Raw genomic sequence first — 25,622 nt, 5'->3', positions numbered from 1 at the left:
TGTTAGCCAGAGGCTGCAATCAGCAGTCAGGACTTGAATGTAGGCATTCCAGTAGAAACTGCAGGCGTCAAAGAAGTGTCTTACTATTAGGCCAAATGCCCACCCAGTGGGTTACTTAACTTTTTAGGGTATTAATTAATAACTCTTAAAAAAGTTCTGGATGGAAACTTTGAATGTTGTGCTTTTTCAGAGCTCTTAGACATGAATACTAAAGATATTTGTATTTGTACAATGACTAGGCTTTGCATTAACAAAAATGTAACCCTATTTTGTTATGGAAAATTGGATGATGTTAACCTTACCCGTTTGTACTTCTAAAATTTGCCAACTTATTGTTGGACTAGAATGTATTTCGTGTAACCTTTTATCCTAGACTGCAAATTCTAGTTAATAACTTGTAACTATTTCTACATGTAAAAATTGTGAAGAGGCTGGCATTGTGGCATAGAAGGTAAAGCTACTGCCTGCAATGCTGGCATCCTGTATGGGCACTGATGCAAGTCCCCCTGCAGCCAGCTTCCCGCTAATGGCTGGGAGTAAGTAAGCAGCAAAAGATGGCCCAAGTGTCTGAGCCTGTGCCACCCACATGGGAGACTTGGATGAGACTTTTGGCTCCTGGCTTCGGCCTGGCTCAGCACTGGCTATTGGGGCCTTCTGAGGAATGAACCCGGTGGATGGAAGATCTCTCCTTCTCTGTAACTTTCAAATTAAACAAATCTTTTGTTTAAAATGATTCCTAATTTTTGAAAAGCATATTCTAGTAATGGAAGTGATTTGTTTTGGGATATGAAGATAGTTAGGAATAGATATGTTATTCTCCAATTTTTTAAATATACTTTATGTGGTGCTGGTGCTGTGGCATAGCAGGTAAAGCTGCTGCCTGTAGTGCCAACATCCCATATGGGCACTGGTTTTGAGTCCTGGATACTCTACTTCTGATCCAGCTCTGCCATGGCCTGGGAAAGCAGTAGAAGATGGCCCAAGTCCTTGGGCCTCTCCACCCATATGGGAGACCTGGAAGGCCTGGCTCTTGGCTTTGGATCGACCCCGCTCTGGCCATTGCAGCCATTTGGGGAATGACCCGGCAAGTGGAAAAACCTCTCTGTGTGATTTTGCCTTTCAAATAAATCTTTAAAGTACATATATTATATATAGAGATGCAATAGAAATATTATATATATTATATATATAATATATAGAGATATATTATATCTATATATTATATATAGAGATGAAATAGAAAATAGATGAAAATATTTGTTGATTAAATTGGTTTAAGTGTATACATTCTAATGGTTAAAAGTAAAATTATTTTGTGCATATATACTCAAAGTATTAATATTCAGCTCTTTGACTTGTTTTTTGTTTTTTGAAAAAGCTTTATAGGTAAGAAAATTGATTTTGAGAGCTTAAGGAAATGCCCTTGGTCATGTGGCATTCATTGATCACTGAAAACCAGGATTTTTGAATTCAGACAATTAAACAGTTTATCTCTACAATTACTGTAAGATTTACAAGTGATAAGACCTTCACAATTCAGGAAGCTACCTGTGTTTTTTAAATTGCTATGCACAAATGTCCCAAAAATGTTGAATTCTGGCTTTTATTTCATTTAAACTTCAAAATACTTAAGATTATAGGATTGTAAAGAAAACCTAAAGTTTCAGAATACATTCACCTGTTAATATATAAAGAGTCTAGTTGTCTTATTTGTAAGCAGTGGATATAGATATGTATATGTATTTTATCAGTTTGTTTCTATTGAGAAAAGTAAAGCATCTTAAATACACTGAAGTAAATATTTGTTCTTTGCAGATATATCTCTGCGGTTTCAGTGGCAGAAAGCTGGATAAACTGAGAAGGCTTATTAACAGTGGAGGTGGAGTTCGTTTTAACCAGCTTAATGAAGATGTAACTCATGTAATCGTGGGAGATTATGATGATGAATTGAAGCACTTTTGGAATAAATCAGCCCACAGGTTTTATCAGTTTTTAATTCAAAAGTTTCTGTGTAGTGATTTCTTGGAAAATTGCATGTCCTTGCAACTGTGGTGGCTGTATGACAGTGGGATGACGGGCTTTAGAACTCAAACTGATGGGCAATCATGTGCTGTTTTTTGTAGGCCTCATGTTGTGAGAGCAAACTGGTTGCTAGAGTGTTTTAGTAAAGGTTACATGCTTCCTGAAGAGCCATATAGCCATGCTAACTACCAGCCAGTGGAAATTCCAATTTCAGATCAACTTGGAAGCAAAAGAACACTTTTAAAAAAGAACAGCAGCTTCTCTAAGAAAGACTTGGCCCCTAATGAAAGCCACAAGCAAGCTGATGAGGATCTGCTCTCTCAGTATGTGAATAATCACGCCACAGCAGGTGAGAAGTAATTGATTAGTGTCTGCAGTAAGACATATTTTAGTACATGTGTGATTTATGCTGTTTTCTGGGTCTTAAGTTTAATCTTTTCTGATCTTGAAGTTTTATGTTTGTGACTTTATTTCTCTGAGTAGGAACAGCCATTGGGCTCTGGATTCTTTAACCTTCTTTCCTCTCTTCAATTAATCAGTTCCACTTTGACCTTTTACATATACAGGCCTTGGTTGGTTTGTGTGTGAATTTATATTGTCATTTAAACATTGTAACAGGTGCCTGTTATAAGATTATTGTAGTTTTTAATGCATTCAGTGTTGCACTTTACTGATACCTCAGTATGTAGTCTTGTGTGTTAAGATAAGTTACCAATCAAGAATTATGAAGTCTTTTTTTAAATGTATTTTTGTTACAAAAAAATAGAACATTTCTATTGTGCCAAAAGCCTCCCATGAATCCCTGATTTTGTATTTATCCATAAATGATACATACTTTTTAAATTTCTTGTGTATGTGATAACATAGTAGTACTTTTCTGCTACTCTCTGCACCCAGCTTGAAAGATATTCATCTAATTCGAGTAACTGGTTATGAATATATCATACTGATATGTGAAGAGAACAAAATTTTACCCTTTTTCTTGCCATTGGACATTGCTGTCATGGCTCTTTTTTGCCATTACAAACAGTATTGCTGACACTGTTCTTGTGTCTGTCTGGTGTATATGAACAAGAATTTTCCTAGTCTATAAACCCAAGAATGTCATGGTTGATTCATAGGGATAGATCTTCTTCAACTTCCTTAAATAATGCTAATTACTTTCTGAAGTGTTTGGCCTGGTTTACACTTACACAACAATGACTGAATGTTCCTTTAGTTCCACATCTTTTCCATCATAAGGTATTGTAAGGCTTAAATTTTTGCCTACCTAGACAGGAAGGAAAGTAGGTTCTCCTTGTGTTTTGTTTTGTTTTTTTTTTTTTTTTCAAACTTTTATTTATATGCAGGGAACACATTTCATTTTTTCATATATACAGATTTTTTTAAGATTTATTTATTTGAAAGTCAGTTACAGAGAGAAGGTGAGGCAGAGAGAGAGAGGTCTTCCATCCACTGGTTCTCTCCCCAATTGGCTGCAACGGTTGGAGCTGAGCTGATCCGAAGCCAGGAGCCAGGAGCTTTTTCCGGGTCTTCCACATGGGTGCAGGGGCCCAAGAACTTGGGCCATCTCCCAGGCCATAGCAGAGAGATGGATTGGAAGTAGAGGAGCCAGGTCTCGAACCAGCGCCCATGTGGGATGCTGGCGCTTCAGGCCTGTGCGTTAACTCGCTGCGCCATATCACCAGCCCCTCATATATCCCGTTTTAAGAGCATAATATTGGCCAGGGCCGTGGCTCACTTGGCTAATCCTCCACCTGCAGCGCCGGCACCCTGGGTTCTAGTCCCAGTTGGGGCAACTTTACCTGCTATACTGCCATGGCACTGGTCCCTTTCCTGTACTTAGTGGTAAATTATATTAATAGGTTTGTCAAATAGATTTGTCAAATCAACTTTTAATTATTCTAGATATATTACTTTTTCGTAAATTAGTGCATTTGATTTGTTTATAGTGTATCTGAAATTTTCTTTAACCAGTCTTAGAATAGTCTGGGGGCTGGCGCTGTGGGGCAACTGGTTAAGCTGCCAGGTACAACATTGGCATCCCACGTGGGGATGGTCTAAATCCTGGCTTCTCCACTTTTTTGTTTTGTTTTGTTTTGTATTTTTTGTTTTTTATATTTGAGAGAGAGAGAAAGGTCTTCCATTGGCTCACCCCTTACATGGCCGCCACAGCTGGCGAGCTGCGCCAATCTGAAGCCAGGAGCCAAGCGCCAGGTGCCCTCCCCTGGTCTCCCATGCAGGTGCAGGGGTCCAGGCACCTGGGCCATCCTCTACTGCCCTCCTGGGCCACAGCAAAGAACTGGACTGGAAGAGGAGCAACCGGGACTAGAACCTGGTGCCTATATGAGATGCCAGTGCCACAGGCAGAGGATTAACCAAGTGATCCAGCTCCCTGCTAATGTGCCTGGGAAAGCAACAGAAGATGGCCCAAGTGCACGGGACCCTGCACTCATGTGAGAGACCTGAAAGAAGCTCCTGGCTTTGGCTTAGCCCAGCCCTTCTTCAAGTTTGTGTAACATTGGAATTCTTTGGTAGTTGAATGTAAACTGAAACTATCTGTTAAACTAATTGATCCTCTTACTCCTTTGTGGGAAGATTTTGCAGTACTGATTAATTTAAAGGATCTGTGACTACTGAACTTTTTTTTTTTTTTTTTTTTCAAAAAAAAAAAAAAAGAAAGAAAAAGATTTTATTTATTTGAAAGCTAGAGTTACAGAGGCAGAGGCAGAGGCAGAGGGGTCTTCTATCCACTGGTTCACTCCCCAGATGTCTAAGATGGCCGGAGCTGGGCCAATCGGAAGCCCGGAACCTGGAGCTTTTTCTGGGTCTCCCACATGGGAGACTTCTGCTGCCTTCTCAGACATCTTAGCAAACTGCCAGCACAGCCACTGTTGTCAGGTAAGGCGAGGGTTGCTTGAGCACAGCATTCCAGTATCCAGCAGTCGTTGTTCTGGTTGCTGAGTCTGCCGCAGAGTGCCGGATGGCAGAATGTGCTTGGCCAGGGGATGCTCAGGATCCTGGACAGCACCTGATTTCATCACTGCACGGCAGTGTGCATTTAAAATTTATGAATTGTTTACGTCTGGACATTTTCCAATTAATAGTTTTAGACTGCTGTTGACCACAGGTAACGGACACTGTAGAGGGCAAAACTGAGTAAGTTTTGTTTTGTTTTGACAGCCATTTAAAAAATTCAAGAACCATTAATCCCCAGGCAGTACAAAAAGTAGGCGTTGGCCCAGTTTGATCCTTAGACAAAATCATTTTCCAACCCAGCTGCAAAATATTTCCAGTGCAGCACTACTGAAGTTTTCAAAAACACAGCAGATTTTTGCTACTTGTACTTTTTAGCCTTGACTCGACAGTGTTTATTGCATATTAGGGGCTGTACATTTTAATTAATTATATAATACTCATTTTATTTCTTTGAAAGGCAGAAGGACATAGAAAGAGAGAGATCTCCCACCACTGGTTCACTCCTCAAATGCCTGCAACAGCCAGGCCTGGGCCAGGCTGTAGCCAGAAGTCAGGAACTTCATATGGGTCTTAGGGATTCAACAACTTAAACCATTACCTGCCACCTCCCAGAATGTTCATTATGGTGTGGGACTGAAAGTCAGGCACTGTAATATGGAATGCTGATATCCCAAGTGGCATCTTTTTTTTTTTTTTTTTTAAGATTTATTTATTTATTTGAAAGTTAGAGTTACACAGAGAGATAAAGAGAGACAGAGAGGAGTCTTGCATCCACTGGTTCACTCCCCAGTTGGCCGCAACAGCTGGAACTGTGCTGATCTGAAGCCAGGAGCCAGGAGCTTCTTCTAGGTCTCCCACATGGGTGCAGGGGCCCAAGGACTTGGGCCATCTTCTTCTGCTTTCCCAGGCCATAGCAGAGAGCTGGATCAGAAGAGGAACAGCCGGGACTTGAACTGGCACCTATATGGGATGCCGGCATTGCAGGCGGCAGCTTAACCTGCTACACCATAGCGCCAGCCCCAGTAGCTCCAATTTCAACGTGAAATATTTTAGGAATTTTTGAAGTAGAAGTAATTGTAATTGTATTATTTTTATATATAGCCACTTCCATGTTAAGGGCTTGACAGTTATAGTACTTAGGCCTGTTAATTTTTTCCCCTTAATATTTTCTCAATTTTGTTTTGAATTATCTAAAACAATTCGGAACTAAGGCAGTCTTGTTGGGACATCATAATTTTCAACTAACTCGGGTTATTAGGGAATAATATGATAGGTATTGTTCTTCCTACTGGAAGGTGGTAATGGAGTCAGCCCTAGACTTCTTATGATTTGACCTAAGAGTTTTTTACTTTATGCTGGTGTGGAAGCAGTATGCATTTAATAGAAACAGTATTTTGAAATTTGATCTGGTCCTGGGCAAGCAAAATACAGTGTGATACTCTCTCCTGCTGGGCAGCAGTGGTGAGCCACATAGTCACGTGGCTAAGCATCCAGTGCTGTGCAGTGTACTGTGCTGCTGCGCTAGGACATTCAGTAGATAAAGTACATTAAATGTGCTTGTGACTTGAAATGTTTTCAACTTAGGATAGTGTCAGCCCTTAAGAGAAACTGAGGCACAAGTCAATTAAAGACAGAAGAGTTTTATCTGTCTTATTTAGATCTGTGGCCCAGGAAAACACAAAACTGAAGCAGTCATTTTTGTGCTCCAAGGCCTTAAAGATGTCAAACAAGTTTTAAAGGCAAAGACTGCCAGTGGAGAGCAGGATAATATCAGTTGGTGCCAGCAGTTCAATTGGTAGAGGCAGGATAACATTCTATCTTGTAATTAAAGGATTGGATGACTATGGGTTGTACAGTTCTCCATAAGGGAGAAGAGAAAGGAACAAGAATAAAGAAATCCCTGGGAAAGTGAAGGCCAAAGGGAGCCTTGGCCTTGATGGCTGTCCATGGGAAGGAAACATCCCACTTTATGCAAACTATACTCGGCATGTTACCACAGGATGTGGAGAGTTTTGGGCCTGGTGGGGCCAGAGGTTTTATGCTGTGAGTTTGCACAGGGTTAGAAACTCTGATGTCTGTGTGGCTGGTGTCAGGTCTTGTATCCTTCTGGACTAACGTTTTGGGGGCAACTTAGTCTGTTGTCTCTTGAGTTACTGGTTTTAGCAGTGAATTTACCAGGATGTAACCTCATCTAAGCTGAGGAATAGCTGTACTGATATTCTTGATAGCCCTGTAGATGGGATGGATTTCATCCCTCCTTTGTATACATTTCAATCTTAGTTTGTAAGTGTGGCCCAGATTCTCAGATTGCTACATTAGTATTTTTGTGAGGAAATAAGTTTGAAGATAGATTATGTTAGAAAACATTTCTTGTTTTCTTCCAGTTGAGGATGAGAAGGCCGAAGCTGGGAAGTCTGAAGTTGAGCCCTGTAATGATTCTACCCGTGTCGAGCCCTGTAATGATTCTACCCGTGTCGAGCCCTGTAATGATTCTACCCGTGTCGAGCCCTGTAATGATTCTACGCACATTTCTCTACAAGAAGAAAACCAGTCTTCTGCCAGTCATTGCTGCCCTGACGTTTCTACAGTTGCTGAAGAAGGCTTGTTTAGCCAAAAGAGCTTCCTTGTTTTGGGTTTTAGCAGAGAAAATGAATCCAATATTGCAAAGATCATAAGAGATAATGCTGGAAAAATCGTAACTCTTCCAAGCAGAACTGTTGCTGATTATGCTGTGGTTCCTCTGCTGGGGTGTGAAGTAGAAGCAACTGTTGGAGAAGTTGTTACAAATACGTGGCTGGTAAGAAAATACTACAGCATTGAAGCCTATCTAAATGCCAAGAGTTGATATTTATTATGCAGTTCAAGTAGGTAAATTGGCATTTGGATTTGAACACTGTCTGGGTTTTGCTTCTAGCAAGGGAAGTTCTCAAAAACGTTTAAGCTTCTTGGGCCTAATGATGTTAGAGTAGCAGTTACTGTTTCCCAGGGGACACAATAACATTTCTTCTTAGGAAGTCACTCAGACCTTATCCGGTTTGTCTCCTGTTTTCTAGAGCTAGAGTGTGAGAGCTTTATAGTATCCCTCCTTGTTAGCTCATCACTAGTAATTTCACCATTAACTTTTCTTTTTTAATTTTCTGAGAAAAAAATTCCAAACTAATGACATTGGAACAAATGAAATTTAAAGCAGCTTTTAGTAACTCTAAGATAAATCTTACTGATTTTTAATATCCTAATGCAATGAATTGATACATTTATATTTATTTAAATATTACAATTCGAAATATATTGATAATGAAAATACACAAAGTTATATTAAGACTTACTTTCATGGAAACTGATTCAGCTGTTGTAACTGAAGTACTGTTAATCACTGGTTGCTTGTTTCAAGGTGGCTTTTTCATTTTTGTTTTTAAAAGGTGGTTTGTATAGACTGTCAGACCTTAGTTGAGCCAAAGTCAAATCCTCTCTTCACACCAGTCCCAGTAATGCCAGGAGCGACTCCTTTAGCGGATTGTGTTCTTTCCTTTAGCCAGTGTGTTGGAGCTGAAAAAGATTCTCTGACATTTTTAGCAAATCTCCTTGGAGCAAGGTAGGTAGTATTTTTAGTGCACCTGTTTTCTTGGTGTGCCTTTTTATTTGTTTTGACTTAATGGAGAACATTCGAATTAGAATTTGGCTTGGTCTCTTTAATATAGTAATGGGTGGTATGTGGTATGTGTTGTAATGGCTCAAGGTGACAGATGGGGAGGGTGCTACTAGATGGAGGCCTTGCAGATGCCTACGGGCATTGATGCCTAATTGCCTTAGCTACCAGAAGAGGGAATATTTAATGGTATTACATGGGCCACTTTTGAATAGTACTTTTCTAAGCATTAGTACCTTTCCGTATACCATATGTATGATTTATTCTTTTTTCAGTATAAATTCATTGCTTCTCTGGGTTTTGGCCAAAAATGCAAATGTTAAGTGGGAATAATAAATACTTCGAGAGAAAGAAAATTAATTTAAAAGATTGGAGGGTGAACCAACAGCAAAGGAAGACCTTTCTCTCTCTCTCTCTCTCACTGTCCACTCTGCCTGTCAAAAAAAAAAAAATCTCTGTTAGTCCAACACCTAATTGAATGTTAATGGTGGCTGCTTAAAAAAATAAAATTATTATATCAGTAAATGTAAATGAGTCAAACTCTTACATTAAAAAGCTAGTACATTTTGATTATATCATAAAGCAAGGCCTGACTGCTTTTAAGCAAAAGATAAATGTAATACAAAGTGAATGTTAGGGCATTTGTTGGGGAAGGAACGGAAAGAGGTTGCAGTTTTACTCTCAGAAGTTTGAACTCAAATTGAAAGGCATTAAACAAAAACAGCAGCGCTGTAAATAAGAGTGCTGTTCACACTGAAGGTACCTATCAAATGTATTCTCATTCACAAAACAAAATCTATGAGAGATATAAGGAGAAATTAATGCAAAACTATTACCAGGAAATTTAAGTTCCATCTTCTACTTCATGACAGGTCAGATAGACAGAAAACAAGGAGGAGAGGCCAGCGTTGCAGCACAGCGAGCTAAGTCACTGCTGGCAATGCCAACGTGCCATATTGGAGGGCTGGTTTGAGTCCCAGCTGCTCCACTTCTGACCTGGGTTCCTACTAATGTATCTGGGAAGGTCATAGAAGATGACACTAGTACTTGGGCCCCTCCACCCTTGTGGGAAATCAGGATGGAATTCCTGGCTCTTGGCTTTGGACTTGCTCAGCCCTGGGAGTGAATCAGTGGATGATAGATCTCTCTGTCTCTTTACTCTATTGTTCAGCCTTACAAACCAACAAAAAAAATATAGACTTGAATAGCATTAACTAGATATTCACCCTGAAACACTGAACATACCTCTTTTTTTTTTTTTTTTTTTTTTAAGATTTATTTTCTGTTTTGAAAGGCAGAGTTACAGAGAGGCAGAGAGAGAGGTCTTCCATCTGCTGGTTCACTCCGCAGATGGCTGCAATGGCCAGAGCTGCGCCGACCCGGAGCCAGAAACCAGGAGCTTCCTCTGGGTCTCCCACGCAGTTGCAGGGGCCCAAGGACTTGGGCATCTTCCACTGCTTTCCCATTCCACAGCAGAGAGCTGGATCAGAAGTGGAGCAGCCGGGTCTTGAACTGGTGCCCATATGCGATGCCGGCAAGTGGAAAGAATATAGACCACATTCTCATCACAGTGCAAAAGAAGTAGAAATGAATAGAAAATTAAATGACCCTTTCAGAAATTTTCAGAATATTTTTGCTGACTCCTGGTTCAATGAAGAAATTAAAACTGTTTATAAACTTAGAAATTTAGTTACCAACCCAGTAGTCCCAGTGCCTGGCTTGTAACCTTAAAATAGTATTTCCCACCAAAAGAAGCTAAAGCTTTCCCAGGCACGTTGGCAGAGAGCTGGATCTTAAGTGGAGCAGTTGGGACTGAAACCAGTGCTCACACAGGATGCCAGCATTGCAGGCAATGCCGTAACGAGTTGCACTACAGTGCTGGCCCCCACCTTTCAGGTTCTTACGTTCTATCCCATTGATCCATTTGTTACTAATTTTGATGTAAAATAAAAGGACACTAAAAAGTTCATGGAAAGAGGAAGTAAAGAATAAGTTTATTTGGTGCAGTTTTTTTTTTTTTAGATCATGCATATGAGGGTTCTTCTAAAAGTTCATGGAAAATGTGTGTTATGGAAAAAGAAAATCTCTTAGCTTTATTGCATGGATTTCAGTTTTTTGTGTGTTATGAAATAAACAAATATTGATTAATTTTCCCATGAATTTTTGGAAGTACCCTCATGTGGTTCCAACTTTATTTAATACTATGGCAAACACATCAACAGTATTTAAGTTATGACTTTATAATTATACCAAACTAAAGTTTGAGGATCTTTGGAAGATCCCTGGGAGCCAACCCTTTATTTTGAAAGCTGGGAAAGAGAAGGATCAAGTATCTGTCCCACCTTTGCTTATACAGTCTGCATTAGGGAAACATGACAGTGGGTAAGGCAGAGCCCCCTTTGCATGTGTATTCCAGCAAGTAAATAAGGAAGGAGAGGATTGCAACCTCTAAAGGACGGAAGAATCTAGGCAGTGAACGTCAAGAACTTCTGTAGCAGTGCACTGTACTAAAAGTTGGTGAATGTGGTCTCACATGTTCAACATTGTGATGGTAGTAGTGTTGAACTAGCCAATGGGCGGGTAGCACAAATGAGTTGAACATGGACATGCTGACAAATAAATGATTCATGTCCTGGAACTTTCTTTCTTTCTTTCTTTTTTTTTTTTTTTGATTTGCAGAGTGGACAGTGAGAGAGAGAGAGACAGAGAGAAAGGTCTTCCTTTGCCGTTGGTTCACCCTCCAATGGCTGCTGTGGCCGGCGCACCGCGCTGATCCGATGGCAGGAGCCAGGTACTCATCCTGGTCTCCCATGGGGTGCAGGGCCCAAGCACTTGGGCCATCCTCCACTGCACTCCCAGGCCACAGCAGAGAGCTGGCCTGGAAGAGGGGCAACTGGGACAGAATCCGGCACCCCGACCGGGAGTAGAACCCGGTGTGCCGGCGCCACAAGGTGGAGGATTAGCCTAGTGAGCCGTGGTGCCGGCTCTGGAACTTTCCATTTAATATTTTCAGACTGTGGTTGTCCACAGGTAACTGAAACCACAGAGAGCCATGGGCAAAGGAGGACTGCTATACCAACAAAACCATTCAGGGAGGCCAGTAAGCAACCCAGTGCTGAGACTCAGATGAAAAGACTGGCGAACAGGAAAGCCGTGAAGATTCCAAAATAGAACAATTGGGGCTAGCCCTAAAAATTATTTAAATGTTTTGTAAAATCCCACTAAATAATAGTGGGGTTATAAGGAGCAAGAATTTCAATGTGTGAATAATAAATCTAGCAATAGACACAAATTCAACCAGTAACGTTGTTCATGACAAAACTAACACTTCAGATTATTGAGGAAGAGATCTTATTCAGCAAAGTTGGAGTCCTATTTCATATCTAAATAAACACCAAGTGGATGAATGGGGTAATTGTAGAAAGTGGATCTTAACAAGTTGAAAACTAGAACATAAAACCTAGAAGCTACAAAAGACTGACTTCTGTGTATCTCTCAAGCCGTGGACCTTGGCTTTTTGCCCACATTCAATGTTTAATACGTAGTGATCTTGAGTAAGTCACTTAATTTCTATTTATTTTTCCCATGTCTGTAAAATATTTATGGTTCACAAATATTGAAAGGATCAAATAATATATGTGAAAAAGCTTTGAAAAGTTGTAGTATCCACTTTGCTCCTTTTGGAAGGAAAGAACAGGTGAGTGGGTAATAACTAATTAAGGAGGCAATTTTTCTGTCATTTGAAAGCCCAATTTAATTTGCTTATTTTTGTAAAATGTTTAATTGTTATAACAGTACTTAAGAGTAAGCACTATAAAATAATGAATTTAGGATAGGATAAAACAATTTTTAATCAGTGTATATTTTCTTATGCTTATATGAACTCTGTCCACATTGTTGTATTAGAAACTTTTTTCTTTTTGCTGACTTACTGTGTATTTGACCTGTTGTGTATTTGACTTACTGTATCTTGCTTTTCTTTAAATACACATTTTAGTGTTCAAGAATTCTTTGTTCGCAAAGCCAACGCAAAGAAAGGCATGTTTGCAAGTACACATCTTGTGTTAAAAGAGCCAGGTGGTTCTAAATATGAAGCTGCAAAGAAGTGGAACATACCCGCAGTCTCCATAGCTTGGCTGTTGGAATCTGCTAGAACAGGAGAGAAGGCAGATGAAAACTGTTTTCTTATTGAAACTTCGCTGAAAGAAGGTTAATACTTTCATTCCAATTCATTCCCTTATATATATTTTAACAACTTGATGTTTTCTGAGATGTGAATGTGCCAAAGTTTATTTGTTGATTTTTCCTCTTCACGTTGGATTCTGTGAGCCACTGCTGGGTGTTTGCTATTGGGTGACAAAATGAATGTGTGCTCATGGCAGAAATGCTTCATCTGTATTGTGATGTTAACTGTAGGCACACTCTGAAAACTAGAGGGTGTCAAACAGTGTAAGAGCATTGTAGTGAACTTGGACCCCATGAACTGTTGACTCCTCACACTTACACGCCAGTGTGCTGCTGCTTTTCACCTTGCAGCTTTTGCCCTTTTCCTCTAGACCACCTCATGCCTGCCTGCTCTTCCTTTACTTTTTCATCTCCCTACTGAAATATAAGCTTCAGCCGGTGCCACAGCTCAATAGGTTAATCCTCCACCTGCAGCGCCGGCACCTCGGATTCTAGTCCTGGTTGGGCCCTGCACCCCATGGGAGACCAGGAGAAGAACCTGGCTCCTGCCTTCGGATCAGTGCGGTGCGCCGGCCGCGGCAGCCACTGGGGGTGAACCAACTGCAAAGGAAGACCTTTCTCTCTCTCTCTCTCTCTCTCTCACTGTCAAAAAAAAAAAAAAAAAAAAAAAAACCCACACACAATTTAAAAAAATGAAATACAAGCTTCAAGGCAGGAAACATGCATGTCTTAAAAGCTGTTATTTCCAGTGTCTGGCAGTATGCTTGGCATGGAATAACCATCCAGGTGTTTTGTTCAGTGTTGAAAAACTAGAAAGAGGGGAGGGGAAGACACAGTAGTCCAGAGATGATGGCATTCTGGGCAAACTTCAGAGCTTCCGAGCCATTACTTACCCAGACAGATGGAAAATTTATGCTAGAGGCAAAGGTGGTGTTTAGGTCATATTAAAGTGTCATTAAGGACTTTGTAAGAACTTGACTATGGTTAATTATGAGTACATGTTACTGGGATTTTCTTTTTATTCTGTCATTGACTAACAGGATGTTTTTGCTATATTTTTTGTCAAATAGCTTCTTTAAAACCATTTTTAAGATAGAACAAGATGAAAACAAAATCATTTCATTAATCGGTTCAGTTAATATGCTTATCTCATTCCCCATATATTTTTTAAAAATTTATTTTATTCAAAAGACAGAGTTACAGAGAAAGAGGGAGAGACAGATACTGAGAAATCTTTCATCTGCTGGTTCACTCCCCAAATGGCCGCAATAGCCAGAGCTGGGCCGATCAAGAGCCTGGAGCCAGGAGCTTCTTCTAGGTCTCCCACATGGGTGCAGGAGCCCAAGCACTTGATCCATCCTCTGCTGCTTTCCCAGGCCATTAACAGGGAGCTGGATTGGAAGTGGAGCATCCAGGACTTGAACTGGCACCTATATGGGATGCCAGCACCATAGGGGGAGGCTTAATCTGCTCCACAGCGCTGGCCCCTCAACATATATTTTATCTTATTTATTTTTTAAGAAAGCTTTTATTTAATGAATACAAATTTCATAGGCACAGCTTTAGGAATATAGTGGTTCTTCCCCTCCCACTCCTGTCCCACCTCCTACTCCCTCTCCCATCCCATTCTTCGTTAAGATTCATTTTTAATTAATTTTATATAAAAAAGACCAGCTCTATACTAAGAAAGATTTCAACAATTTGCACTCACACACACACACACATTTACAGTGAACTTTTAGAAGAACCCTCATATGCATGACTTAAAAACAAAATGTGCACCAAATAAACTTACTCTTTACTTCCGTTTTCCGTGAACTTTTTAGTGTCCTGGGTTTGATTTTTAGCTCCAGCTCTTGACTCCAGCTTCCTGCTAACAGATACTAGGAAGCAGCAGTGAGGGCTCAAGTGACTTTGCTCCTGCCGTTCACCTGGGGAACCGGGATCCAGACATTGCAGGCATTTGGGGAGTGAACCAATGAATGGGAGCTCTCAGTCGGTCTGTCTTTGTCTTCCTGTGCCTCTCAAATATAAATAAATAAATAAGTAAAAACATTCAGATACAAACTGGTCTATCCCCAGAATGCATGCTTTGCATCTAATGAAAATGGAAGAAATAAAAAGTGGATATCAACAGCTCATATGTGCTCCTTTTCATTTTAAATCTCTAGAACAAAGTTTAGAAACTGAAATAACAAATGGAGTGAATCTAAATCCTGATACTCCAGTGTGTGCTGATGTACACCTGGAAGCCCACAGAAAAAAAGCTGTGACACCGCTGGACGTGAACCGCCTTCAGAGTAAAGCCTTCCGCGCTGTGCTCTCCCAACACGCTGAGCAGGGTTCCACCTCCCCAGCTGTAGGACAGCCGCTTCAGAAGGAACCGTCTTTACACCTGGACACACCATCGAAGTTCCTGTGCAAAGACAAACTCTTTAAGCCTTCCTTTGATGTGAAGGTAAGGTTTGTAGAAAATGGTCCCAAAGTTAACAGTTTTAGTTTATAAAGTTAAAGCACCAAATTCTGCCTCACGTCCAAAGTTTGTAGTCAAAAAATTTCCAGAGTTGTTGGCAAGTAGATTCATACTGAGTCTCAGTAGTCATATTTCTGAGCCCAGCCAACCTTAGATATATATGGTGTGAAATCAGATATCTGGATCCAAGTCCTAGGTGTGTCATGTCCTATATGACATTAGCATATCATTAACATATAAGCATTAATTTCTTCTTAAATACAAATAAGGTAGTTACACTTGCTCTGTAAAGTTCTGGCTTATTTTAATAATTGAATGACATAGCATGATATAATTTTATAAAATAATACATGTTGCTACTTATGTATTTTACAGGTGCACCCAGGGCAATTGAAAAATGCCCTGGAAAAAATTTCTGAAAATGTCTGTATTGTAGTCCCCTTACTTTGCATTGGTTTGTGTTAAAGACATGAGTGAAGTGTGTTTCGTTATTTGATCTCTGAATGCTAGGTATATACTGCTGCATTTCTGGAAATTCTTTGCAAATCACGGCCTGCCTTTTCAGTAGTTCCCTTGTATTTCCCAAAGAAGACTTTCTTCATCATTCCTTTAGTTTTTGCCCTCTCGAAACTTAACCATTGTCTGATTTGCTTATCCATGAACTTTTGTACAATAATTATACCCACTCATCACTTGGCGTTTTTTGCTCAGAGGGTATTAAGAAGCAGCGTTTTAATAATTTTTACTAGTATCTTTTGGGGTAAACTTAAAAATTTATAGATAGTTCATCTCCTGAAAATATTGATACCCACAACAGTTTTCTCCAGGCTAATTTGTGTCTTTAATTCCAGTGTCCCACATGAAGAAATTTGAGTATTATAGCAAACTCAAAATTCTAAGCTTTCACATAAAATCTCTTTTGAAGTAGCAATTTATGCTGCTATTCACACACTGTTCTTTAGGCCTTGATCAGTAGATAAATCACTTTCTTCAAAACTGTAAGGTCTGGAATCAGGCCTTATTTAGCAGTCTTTGTTTTCTTTTTTGGTAGTACTTTTTTTTTTTTTTTTTTTTTTAAGATTTATTTATTTAGGGGCTGGCACTGTGGCATAGCGGGTGAAGCCTTTGCCTGCTGGCACTGCCAGCATCCCATATGGGTGCCGAATCGAGTCCTAGGTACTCCACTTCCAATCCATCTCTCTGCTATGGCCTGCAAAAGCAGTAAAAGATGGCCCAAGTCCTTGGGTCCTTGCAAATGCATAGGAGACCCAAAAGAAACTCCTGGCTCCTGGCTTCAGATCGGCATAGCTCGTCCATTGCAGCCATCCAGGGAGTGAACCAGCAGATGGAAAATTCTCTCTCTCTCTCTGCCTCTCCTCTTTCTGTAACTCTGCCTTTCAAATAAATAAAATCTTTTTTAATTTTTAAAAGATTTATCTATTTATTTGAAAGGCAGAGTTAGAGAGAGGCAGAGAGAAAGAGAGAGAGGTCTTCTGTCCTCTGGTTCACTTCCCAAATGGCTGCAGTAGCCAGAGCTGGGCCGATCAGGAGCCAGAAGCTTCTTCTGGGTCTCCCACGTGGATGCAGGGGCCCAAGGGCTTGGCCACCCTCTACTGCTTTCCCAGAGAGCTGGGATCAAAATAGCAGAGAGCTGAATCAAAATGGAGCAGCTGGGACTTGAACCAGTGCTCAAATGGGATGCTGGCACTGCAGGTGGCAGCTTTACCCACCACGCCACAGTGCCGGCCTCTGGTAGTACATTTACAAGTTTCTTATAATCAGTGGTTCTTCAAACTTATATAAAAGAGTGTATTGAATTCTTGACTGAAAACAAGAACTCCTGGAATAATCAGAACTTGACTATTTATTTTGGGGTCTTTACCTTCCAAACTTAGCTTTAATTGACATACATCAGAAAAGTACAATAAATGTACTGCTGAATGAAATATCAGTGTTATGGAACCAGTACTGTAGCTCAGCTAGTTAAAACCATGGCCTGCAGTGCCAGCATCCTTTATGGGTGCTGATTTGAGTTCTGGCTGCTCTACTTCTGATCCAGCTCCCTGCTAATGTGCCTGGGAAAGCAGCAGAGGTTGGCCCAAGTGCTTGGGCCTCTGCACCCACGTGGGAGACACAAAAGAAGCTCTTGGCTCCTGGCTTCAGCTTGGCCAAGCCCATTGTTCAGGCCATTTGGGGAGTAAAGCATTGGATGAAAGGTCTCTCTCTCCGTCTCTCCTTCTCCCTGTAACTCTGCCTTTCAAATAAATGAGTAAGTCTTAAAAAAAAAAATCAGTGTTCACAGTTGGGAAGCCTGGCACATGCTCAGAGACTGTTGCCAATCCACAGAGCCTCTTCATGTCCCTCACCATTATTAAGGGGGTGGGGAGAGAGAGAGAAAGAGAGAAAGATCTTTCATCTGTTGATTCACTCCCCAAATGGCCTCAACAGCCAGGGCTGGGCCAGGCTGAAGCCAGGAGCCAAGAGCTTCTTCTGGGTCTCCCACATGGATGCAGGGACCTAGGCACTTGGGCCATCATCTGCTGCCCTTCCAAGCCATTAGCAGAGAGCTGGATCAGAAGTGGAGCAGCTGGGAATCGAACCTGTGCCCATGTGGGATGCTGCCATCACAAGCAGTAGCTTTCCTCAGAGTGTCACAACACTGTCCTCTAGAAGATACTGTATTTTGAGAGTACAGTTTTAAGATTTGTTTATTTAAAAGGCTATGTGTGTGTGTGAGAGAGAGAGAAAGAGAATCAATCTTCTATCCATTGCTTCATTTCCAAAAAAAAGAGAGAGAGAGAGAGAGAGAGAGAATCAATCTTCTATCCATTGCTTCATTTCCAAATGACCACAGCATCTGGAATTTGGTGAGACTGAAACCAGGAACCTGGAACTCCATCCAAGTCTCCTTCATGGGTAGCAGAGGCCCAAGTCCTTCTTAGGCACGTTAATAGAGAGCTAGAAAGGAAGTAGAGCAGCCAGGACTTGAACCTGCACTCTTACATGGATGCTGGAATTGTTGGAGGCAGCTTAACCTGCACCACACTGCCAGTCCCAAGATCTAACGTTCTTATTACATTTTTAGGTCTTTTTGTTGTTGTTGTTGTTGTTCATTTGCCTTATCTCATACTAAGTGGTATTCTCAAGTTTTTATTTTGGTATTCTCTGTTTCTCCTAGAATCTTATGTGGTTTTTGTTTTAAATAAGTAATTGCTGCACTATTTGGTGCATGAATATTCATAACTTGGTTGGAATATGATTTTTAACCATATAAAATGTCCTCATTTCATTTAATGCTTTTTGGCTTGATGTCCTCTTGGTATTAGGATTTCAATCCCTGTTTTCTTGTTTTATTTTGCCTCATAAATCTGTGCTTTCCTTCAGTTGTGTCCTTTGTGGGTTGCTACTCTGTTAAATGTGTCTCCTCTAGAACAGCACAGAGTTGGGTTTGACTTTATGTGCCAGTTTGAGAATCTTCTGTGAATTGGGTAAATTAGGCTCCATCACATTTACATTTGGTCTCAGTTCAGTCATGTGGATGTGGGATGAAGTAACTTGCAGTTATGCTGTGTATGTTAATACTATGTGTCCTCTTGGTAATTTTTCCTTTTAGTAAGGGTTGGTTTTTGTTTGTTTGGTTTTGGTTTTTTTTTTTTTTTGTTCTCCTGGCTACTTTTGTATTTTTCCTTTTATCTCTGTTTTATTATTTTCAGTTTTGAGTTATGCTTTTGACTTCCACTTATAAACTTTGTGGGTTTTTTTAGATTTATTTATTTATTTGAAAGAGTTACACAGAGAGAGAGAGGTCTTCCATCTTCTGGTTCACTCCCCAATAAGCTGCAACGGCCAGAGCTGTGCTGATCCGAAGCCAGGAGCCAGGAGCTTCTTCTGGGTCTCCCATGCGGGTGCAGGGGCAAAGGGCTTGGGACATCTTCTACTGCTTTCCCAGCCCATAGCAGAGAGCTGGATGGAAAGAGGAGCAGCCAGGTCTTGAACCAGCACCCATGGGATGCTGGCGCTTTAGGCCAGGGTGTTATCCTGATGTGCCACAGCTCTGGCCCCTCCCACTTATAAACTTATCTTTAAATTCCATTTTCTGTGAATTTTTTGGAGTGTCCTTGTCATTCTCTCTAGTCTCTCTCTTGTAGCTTTAATTGCATTTGTCTTTGTCAGTTAAAGCAATACTTGGATATTCTTCAGCCTAGGTCATTTGGTCTTAGCTCTACAGTGCAGTGTATGAGATGCTCACTGTCTTTTGTGAAGTTTACCTGTCCTCTTTGATAGGATGAGTTTCATCGACTAATAGATTCTTCAGGAAGGCCATGTGTGTACAGATTTCCTTAGTTCTGTATATCCACAACTTTAACTTTGGCCTTGATTCTTAGTAGATTGAATGTATTTTTGGTTTGTAATTTTTCCTGAGTATCCTAAGAATGTGCCTCTGCAGTTCCCTTGCTGTGTGTGTGTTTTTTAAATATCTGATGCCAATCTAATTATCTGATTTCTGTGAGTTATTTCATCTTTTTTCCTCAGGGCCACATGAATTTTCTTTTATCTTTAAAATCTAATGGTTTTACAAGAATATGTGTACATGTTAGTAATTCTCAGTCAGTTTTCCCCAGTGCATGGTGGGTTTTTTAAATATTTAGGATTTCGTTCCCTCTGCAGATTTTTGGTTTGAGAAATGAGAATCAAACTACCAGTCAGCTATATTAAGTAGAACAGGTTGGGATTGGCACCTAAAAATCAAAAGTTCATATTTTAGACACATTAAGCTTATGGTGGTTATTGGATATCCAAGACTGTTGTAAAATAGGGAATTGAATTTAAAGCCTGAAGTTTGGGGAGTGGTCTGGGCTAGAGAGAGAACTTTCGGGGGTCTCAGTTTGTAGGTAACATTTAAATTTTTTTTAAGATGTATTTATTTACTTGAAAGTCAGAGTTACACAGAGAGAGAAGGAGAGGCATATAGAGCAATTTATCACATTCTTTAAAATAGATTAAGTATGAAAATTTATACTGTAGATGCTATTAAAATTGCAAGCAGAAATAGTATTTTAAAAATCTGGGGGCTGGCACTCTGGCATAGTGGCTAAAGCTACCACCTACAGTGCCTGCATCCCATATGGGCGCCAGTTCAAGTCCTGGCTGCTCCACTTCTGACCCAGCTCTCTACTATGGCCTGGGAAAGCAGTAGAAGATGGCCCAAGTCCTTGGACCCCTGCACTCGCATGGACACCTGGAAGAAGCTCCTGGCTCCTGACTTCAGATCAGTGCAGCTCCAGCCATTGTGGCCAATTGGGGAATGAACCAGTGGATGGAAGACCTCTCTCTCTCTCTCTCTCTCTCTCTCTCTCTCTCTCTCTCTCTCTCTCTCTCTCTCTCTGCCTGTCCTTCTCTTCTGTGTAACTCTTTCAAATAAATAAATAAATAAATCTTAAAAACAAAAAAAGTCATAAGCCTTTAAAAAATATCTGGAAAGAGCTGGCGCCACAACTCACTAGGCTAATCCTCCGCCTTGCGGCGCCGGCACACCGGGGTCTAGTCCAGGTCGAGGCACCAGATTCTGTCCCGGTTGCCCCTCTTCCAGGCCAGCTCCCTGCTGTGGCCCGGGAGTGCAGTGGAGGATGGCCCAAGTCCTTGGGCCCTGCACCCCATGGGAGACCAGGATAAGCACCTGGCTCCTGCCATCGGATCAGCGCTGTGCGCCGGCCGTGGTGGCCATTGGAGGGTGAACCAACACCAAAGGAAGACCTTTCTCTCTGTCTCTCTCTCTCACTGTCCACTCTGCCTGTCCAAAAAAAAAAAAAAAAAAAAAAAATCTGGAAAGAACAATTAAGAAGGGTAGGCTTAGGCCTTACCATTATTAAAATCTGTAAAGTTGCAGTAATTAGAACAATGTGGTTTGTAAATTTATTAATAATATATATTTTTAAAGATTTATTTATTTGTTTGTAAGGCAGACATATGGGGGGGTTGCTCTTCCATGTGCGGGTTCACTCCCCAAGTGGCCACAATGGCCAGGGCTTGGCCAGACCAAAGCCAAGAGCCTGGAACTTCATCCAGGTCCCCGACATGGGTGCAGGGGCCCAGGAACTTGGTCCATCTTCTGCTGTTTTCCCAGTCCATTAGCAGGGAGTTGGATGTGAAGTGGAGCAGCTGGACCTTGAACTGGTACTGTTTGGGATGCCATCACTGGCAGTGGCTTTACCAGGTATACCGCAATGCTAACCCCAAAGCAATGTGTTACTTCTACATGAAAAGCCAGCTCGGTGCACATAGTTATACTCTATTGATAGAGGAATTTATTATATGATAAAGGCAGCATTCAAGTCAGAAAATTAGGTGGTTATTTGAGAATATTGGGATTAGAGCTCTCATTTTACATCCAAATAAAGCAGATGAGCTGATATTTAAATTCCACAACGAGTTTGTTAGGTTTTAAATAATTTCAGTGTGGGGAAGGCCTTTCTTACTGCAATATATACCACAAAAGAAGTAGCAGCCATATGAATTTGATGGCATTAAAAAATTCCTCATCGCTGGGGCCAGCATTGTGGTATAGTAAGTTAAGCCTCCACTTGTGGTGCCAGCATCCCATGTTGGTGTCGGTTTGAGTCCCGGCTGCTCCACTTCCAATCCAGCTCCCTACTAATGGACTGAGAAAAGCAGTGGAAGATGGCCCAAGTGCTTAGGCCTCTGCATCTGCGTGGAAGACCTGGAATAAGCTGCTGGCTCCTGCCTTTGGATCAGCCGAGCTCTAGCCGTTGCAGCTATTTGGGGAGTGAACCACCGGATGGAAGACCTTTCTCTCTGTCTCTCCCTCTAACTCTCTATCTCAAGTAAAACAAAAGTCTTTAAAAAAATTCCTCCTGGCAAAAATTTAATTTTACAAATAACAGATTTGAAACAAATATGTGGATATTATGTCACAGTGGACATGCACACATAGAAACTCATATAAATACATATAAAAATATATTTATACAAGTGGATATTTAAAAAAAGACTAACAGCCCACTGGAAAATGTACAAAAGATAGGAACAGAAAGTTTTCATAAAAGTTAAGTACATTATTATATATACATAGCGATATTTAACCTCATTCAATATAAGAGTAGAAATTTAAAGCATACACATGAAGCCTTCTAGCCTATCAGATTGGCAGAAGAGAAAAACCTGATTATTTACTGTGCTGTCAAGCATGTTTGGAAACACTTATAGTTGGCTCATGAGCATATCGATTTTGACACCTACATTTTGCTTAGGTTTCCTTAAGGAGTAGGCATACCCTCTCCCTTGTCAAAGTGCCTGAGTTTGAGTCCCAGTTGCAGTTTCTTTTTTGTTATTATTTTTAAGATTTTTGCTTTTTGGGTTTTGTTTTGTTTAATTAATTAATATTTTTTTGGAAAGGTATCTTTGCAGAGAGGGAGATCTTCCATCCACTGGTTCACTCCCCAAATGACCACAATAGCCAGAGCTGGGCCAGGCCAAAGCCTGAAGCCTGGAACTCCATCTGGGTCTCTCCCACGGCATAGCAGAGTTCCAAGCACTCGGGCCATCTTGAACCACTTTCCCAGGCACATTAGTAGGAGCCAGATCCGTTTTCAATTCCAGTTTCCTACTGTGGGAGACAGCAGATAATGACTCAAGTACTTGAGTCCCTGCCACCCAAGTAACAGACCATGTTGTAGGCATTTCGGAAATGAACCAGTGGATGGAAGGTCTCTTTGTGTCTGCTTTCCAAATACATTTCTTAGGAAAATTTAAAAAAAAAGATATCTTTTTACTCTTACATGTGCAAAGCGGTTTGTGTATAAGATTGTTTGTTCCATCATTATACTGGCAAAATATTGTAATCCAAATATTCATCGGTTGGACACAAATTACTGAGCAGATGGAGAAGAGAACAAACACGGCACTTGAACAACAGTAGCTTCCTCTTGGGAGAGAACTGTAGGTAGCTCAAGGACAGGAATATACAGTCAGTTCTTTGTATCCATGGATTCCACATGTGCGGATTCAATCAGCCATGGATAGGAAATTTACATCTGTTCTGAACATGTAAAGACTTTCTCTCATAATTCCCTAAATAGTATTTTGTAATAACTACTACTTACCTTACACTTACGTTGTATTTGATATTATGAGTAAACTAGAGATGATTTAAAGTACACAGAAGGATGTGTATGAGTTATATAAAAGTACTACACCATTTTATATGAATGACAGCATCTGCAGATTTTGGTACCGATATGAGATAGGGAGTGTCCTGGAACCTATCCCCTGTGAGTGCTGTTGGACAACCATAGTTCGTGATTTTTTTCACAATTCTCAGCTCATTCTAACTTTTTAGCCTTCCTTATAATTCATACTTTGCTTATATCCATCCTTGTTTGTTTTCCTTCTATGTGCGTTTTGTTGGGTAGCCTTTGTTTTAACTGTAATTTGGAGATTGAGGTAAATGGTAAGCAGTGCTGAAGTGCAAGCTTGTTAGGGTCTTTGAACCAATTTACTGGACAGTGTGGAATTGCTTTCCTATTAGTATATACATATAGATAAGAGTTCATGCTTTTATTGTTTCTAGGAGAACTTGAAGAGGTTAAAACTATGAATTAGTAATGTGGGGTGTCATCTCTTTCTTTCTTTACCTGTCCCTTTCTTTTTCTCTCTCACTACCCTATTTATTTCTCTTGTCTTCTCTCCTCCTTTTCTTCTCACTCTCCCCTTACCTCCCACATTTACAGGACGCACTTGCAGTTTTGGAAACTCCAGAAGGGTCCAGCCAAGACAGCAAGAAACTGAGTACCCCTCTCTCAGAAGTCATTGTCAAAAACTTGAAGCTTGCGTTGGCAAATAGCTCTCGAAATGCTGTCGCTCTCTCTGCCAGCCCTCAACTGAAGGATGCCCAATCAAAGAAGGTAGAATTAATTCTCTTGTTAAAAGGAATTCTTAGATAAAAACATTTCAAACAACAGTGACTGATGGATTCTTTTTTTTCCAGGGACAGGAAGATGCTCCAAAGCCACTTCACAAGGTAGTGGTGTGTGTTAGTAAAAAACTCAGCAAGAAGCAGAGTGAACTAAATGGGATTGCAGCCTCTTTGGGGGCAGATTGCAGGTAGCTTCACATCTTTCTGTTTGGTGGGAATTGGACTAAATTCATACAGAGACCTGAAAGCTGCTGTGTTATTTGCCGTGTAGTAGTACGTCGTATTGCTATAAAATATCAGGATGATTTTGATTTACCCTCCCATATATCAGTTCACTCTTACATGTGTATTTTTTAGGTAATATTTAACAAATACTTGACAGCCGATTTTGTATCACTCTATTATTGAAGCTTAGGATCAATGAATATTCAGTACAGTTTAAAAGAAGCCTTGTTGTCAAGGTTAGAATAATACAAGGATACTAAGTTTGTTTTGACGTAAAAATGTTCTGAAATCATGCATATCAGGTCTCTTTAAAAGAGCTAGTAAAAACGCTATGTGTGAATTTCAAAATTTTTGTTCCAAAATAAACTTTTAGTTCAGTTTTCCCAGAGCTGTTTGAAGTTCTTTAATGAGGTTGGGTATGAGAGTAAGCATAATTTTACCTGAGTGCTTTCTGACTGAGCCTCTCTGTGAGTACATATGCTAGCAGCCTCTTGAATTTACTGGTCTTTTTTTAGTTTCTTTGTGTCATTTTTAGTGTTTCGGAGGCATACTTGGTGAGGTCTGCCTCTGCTTGGGACTCTGATAGAGGCAGGCCCCTCACAGTGGGGGTCAGTGGCAGTGACCGCTCCCCTCAGTCCTGAGTGCTCTGCATTCTGCCACTGTCTGCAGGGCCAGCATTGGGTAGCATTGCAGGTTACCTGTGCTAGGCATTCACAGGCAGCACAACGGTTGGTTTTACAAAAGATGGACATTTTAAGGAATGTGCTCTATTTCACTTTCCCCTTTCGAAGTCCTATTTCAGTTTGTTTCCTGCTTGATAAAAGAATTAGGCCAGGAGAATCTAAACATTTATCTGTAATAGTTATAAGCATCTTAGTGTTGAATGCATCTACTGTAAGTCAGTGAAGCGTTCTTATTGTACCTGTCTGTTATTTGAGTTCCCCATTATATAATATTACCTACTGCTTAGATAACTGCCTGTTATATTTATATTACCTGTTAACCAGTTGCTAAGTATTATGTCATTTCATATACATGGGATACTTTATGTATTTGTCAAAATAGAATACTTCCTTGGATATTGTTTACATGTTGACTTGATGAAAGTCTTAAAAGAAAATATATAACGGGGCCAGCGTTGTGGTATAGCAGTAGTGCCA

The 25,622-nt window shown here is 40.5% G+C and overlaps 1 protein-coding gene across 3 annotated transcripts in view; it reads left to right on the top strand.

Moving 5' to 3' along the window:
- The window catches only part of TOPBP1 (DNA topoisomerase II binding protein 1), a 75,962-nt gene that overhangs the window by 12,737 nt on the left and 37,603 nt on the right, over positions 1-25,622 (top strand). For all 3 annotated transcript variants that reach the window (XR_016232961.1, XM_008249226.5, XM_089331378.1), the window contains exons 9-16: positions 1,816-1,979; positions 2,124-2,371; positions 7,386-7,798; positions 8,421-8,593; positions 12,645-12,856; positions 15,004-15,290; positions 24,053-24,226; positions 24,310-24,425. Coding sequence is in view for 2 of the 3 variants with exons in the window: in XM_008249226.5 (XP_008247448.4) it covers positions 1,816-1,979; positions 2,124-2,371; positions 7,386-7,798; positions 8,421-8,593; positions 12,645-12,856; positions 15,004-15,290; positions 24,053-24,226; positions 24,310-24,425 (1,787 nt within the window). In the remaining variant the exon portion in view is untranslated. The remainder of the gene's footprint in view (positions 1-1,815; positions 1,980-2,123; positions 2,372-7,385; positions 7,799-8,420; positions 8,594-12,644; positions 12,857-15,003; positions 15,291-24,052; positions 24,227-24,309; positions 24,426-25,622) is intronic.

Source organism: Oryctolagus cuniculus, chromosome 4 (assembly GCF_051225735.1).
Source record: "Oryctolagus cuniculus isolate XC-2025 breed Fujian yellow rabbit chromosome 4, ASM5122573v1, whole genome shotgun sequence".
NCBI classification, from domain to species: domain Eukaryota; kingdom Metazoa; phylum Chordata; class Mammalia; order Lagomorpha; family Leporidae; genus Oryctolagus; species Oryctolagus cuniculus.
Note: the sequence above shows the minus strand (reverse complement) of the source record. Positions and strands in the feature narration are given on the sequence as shown.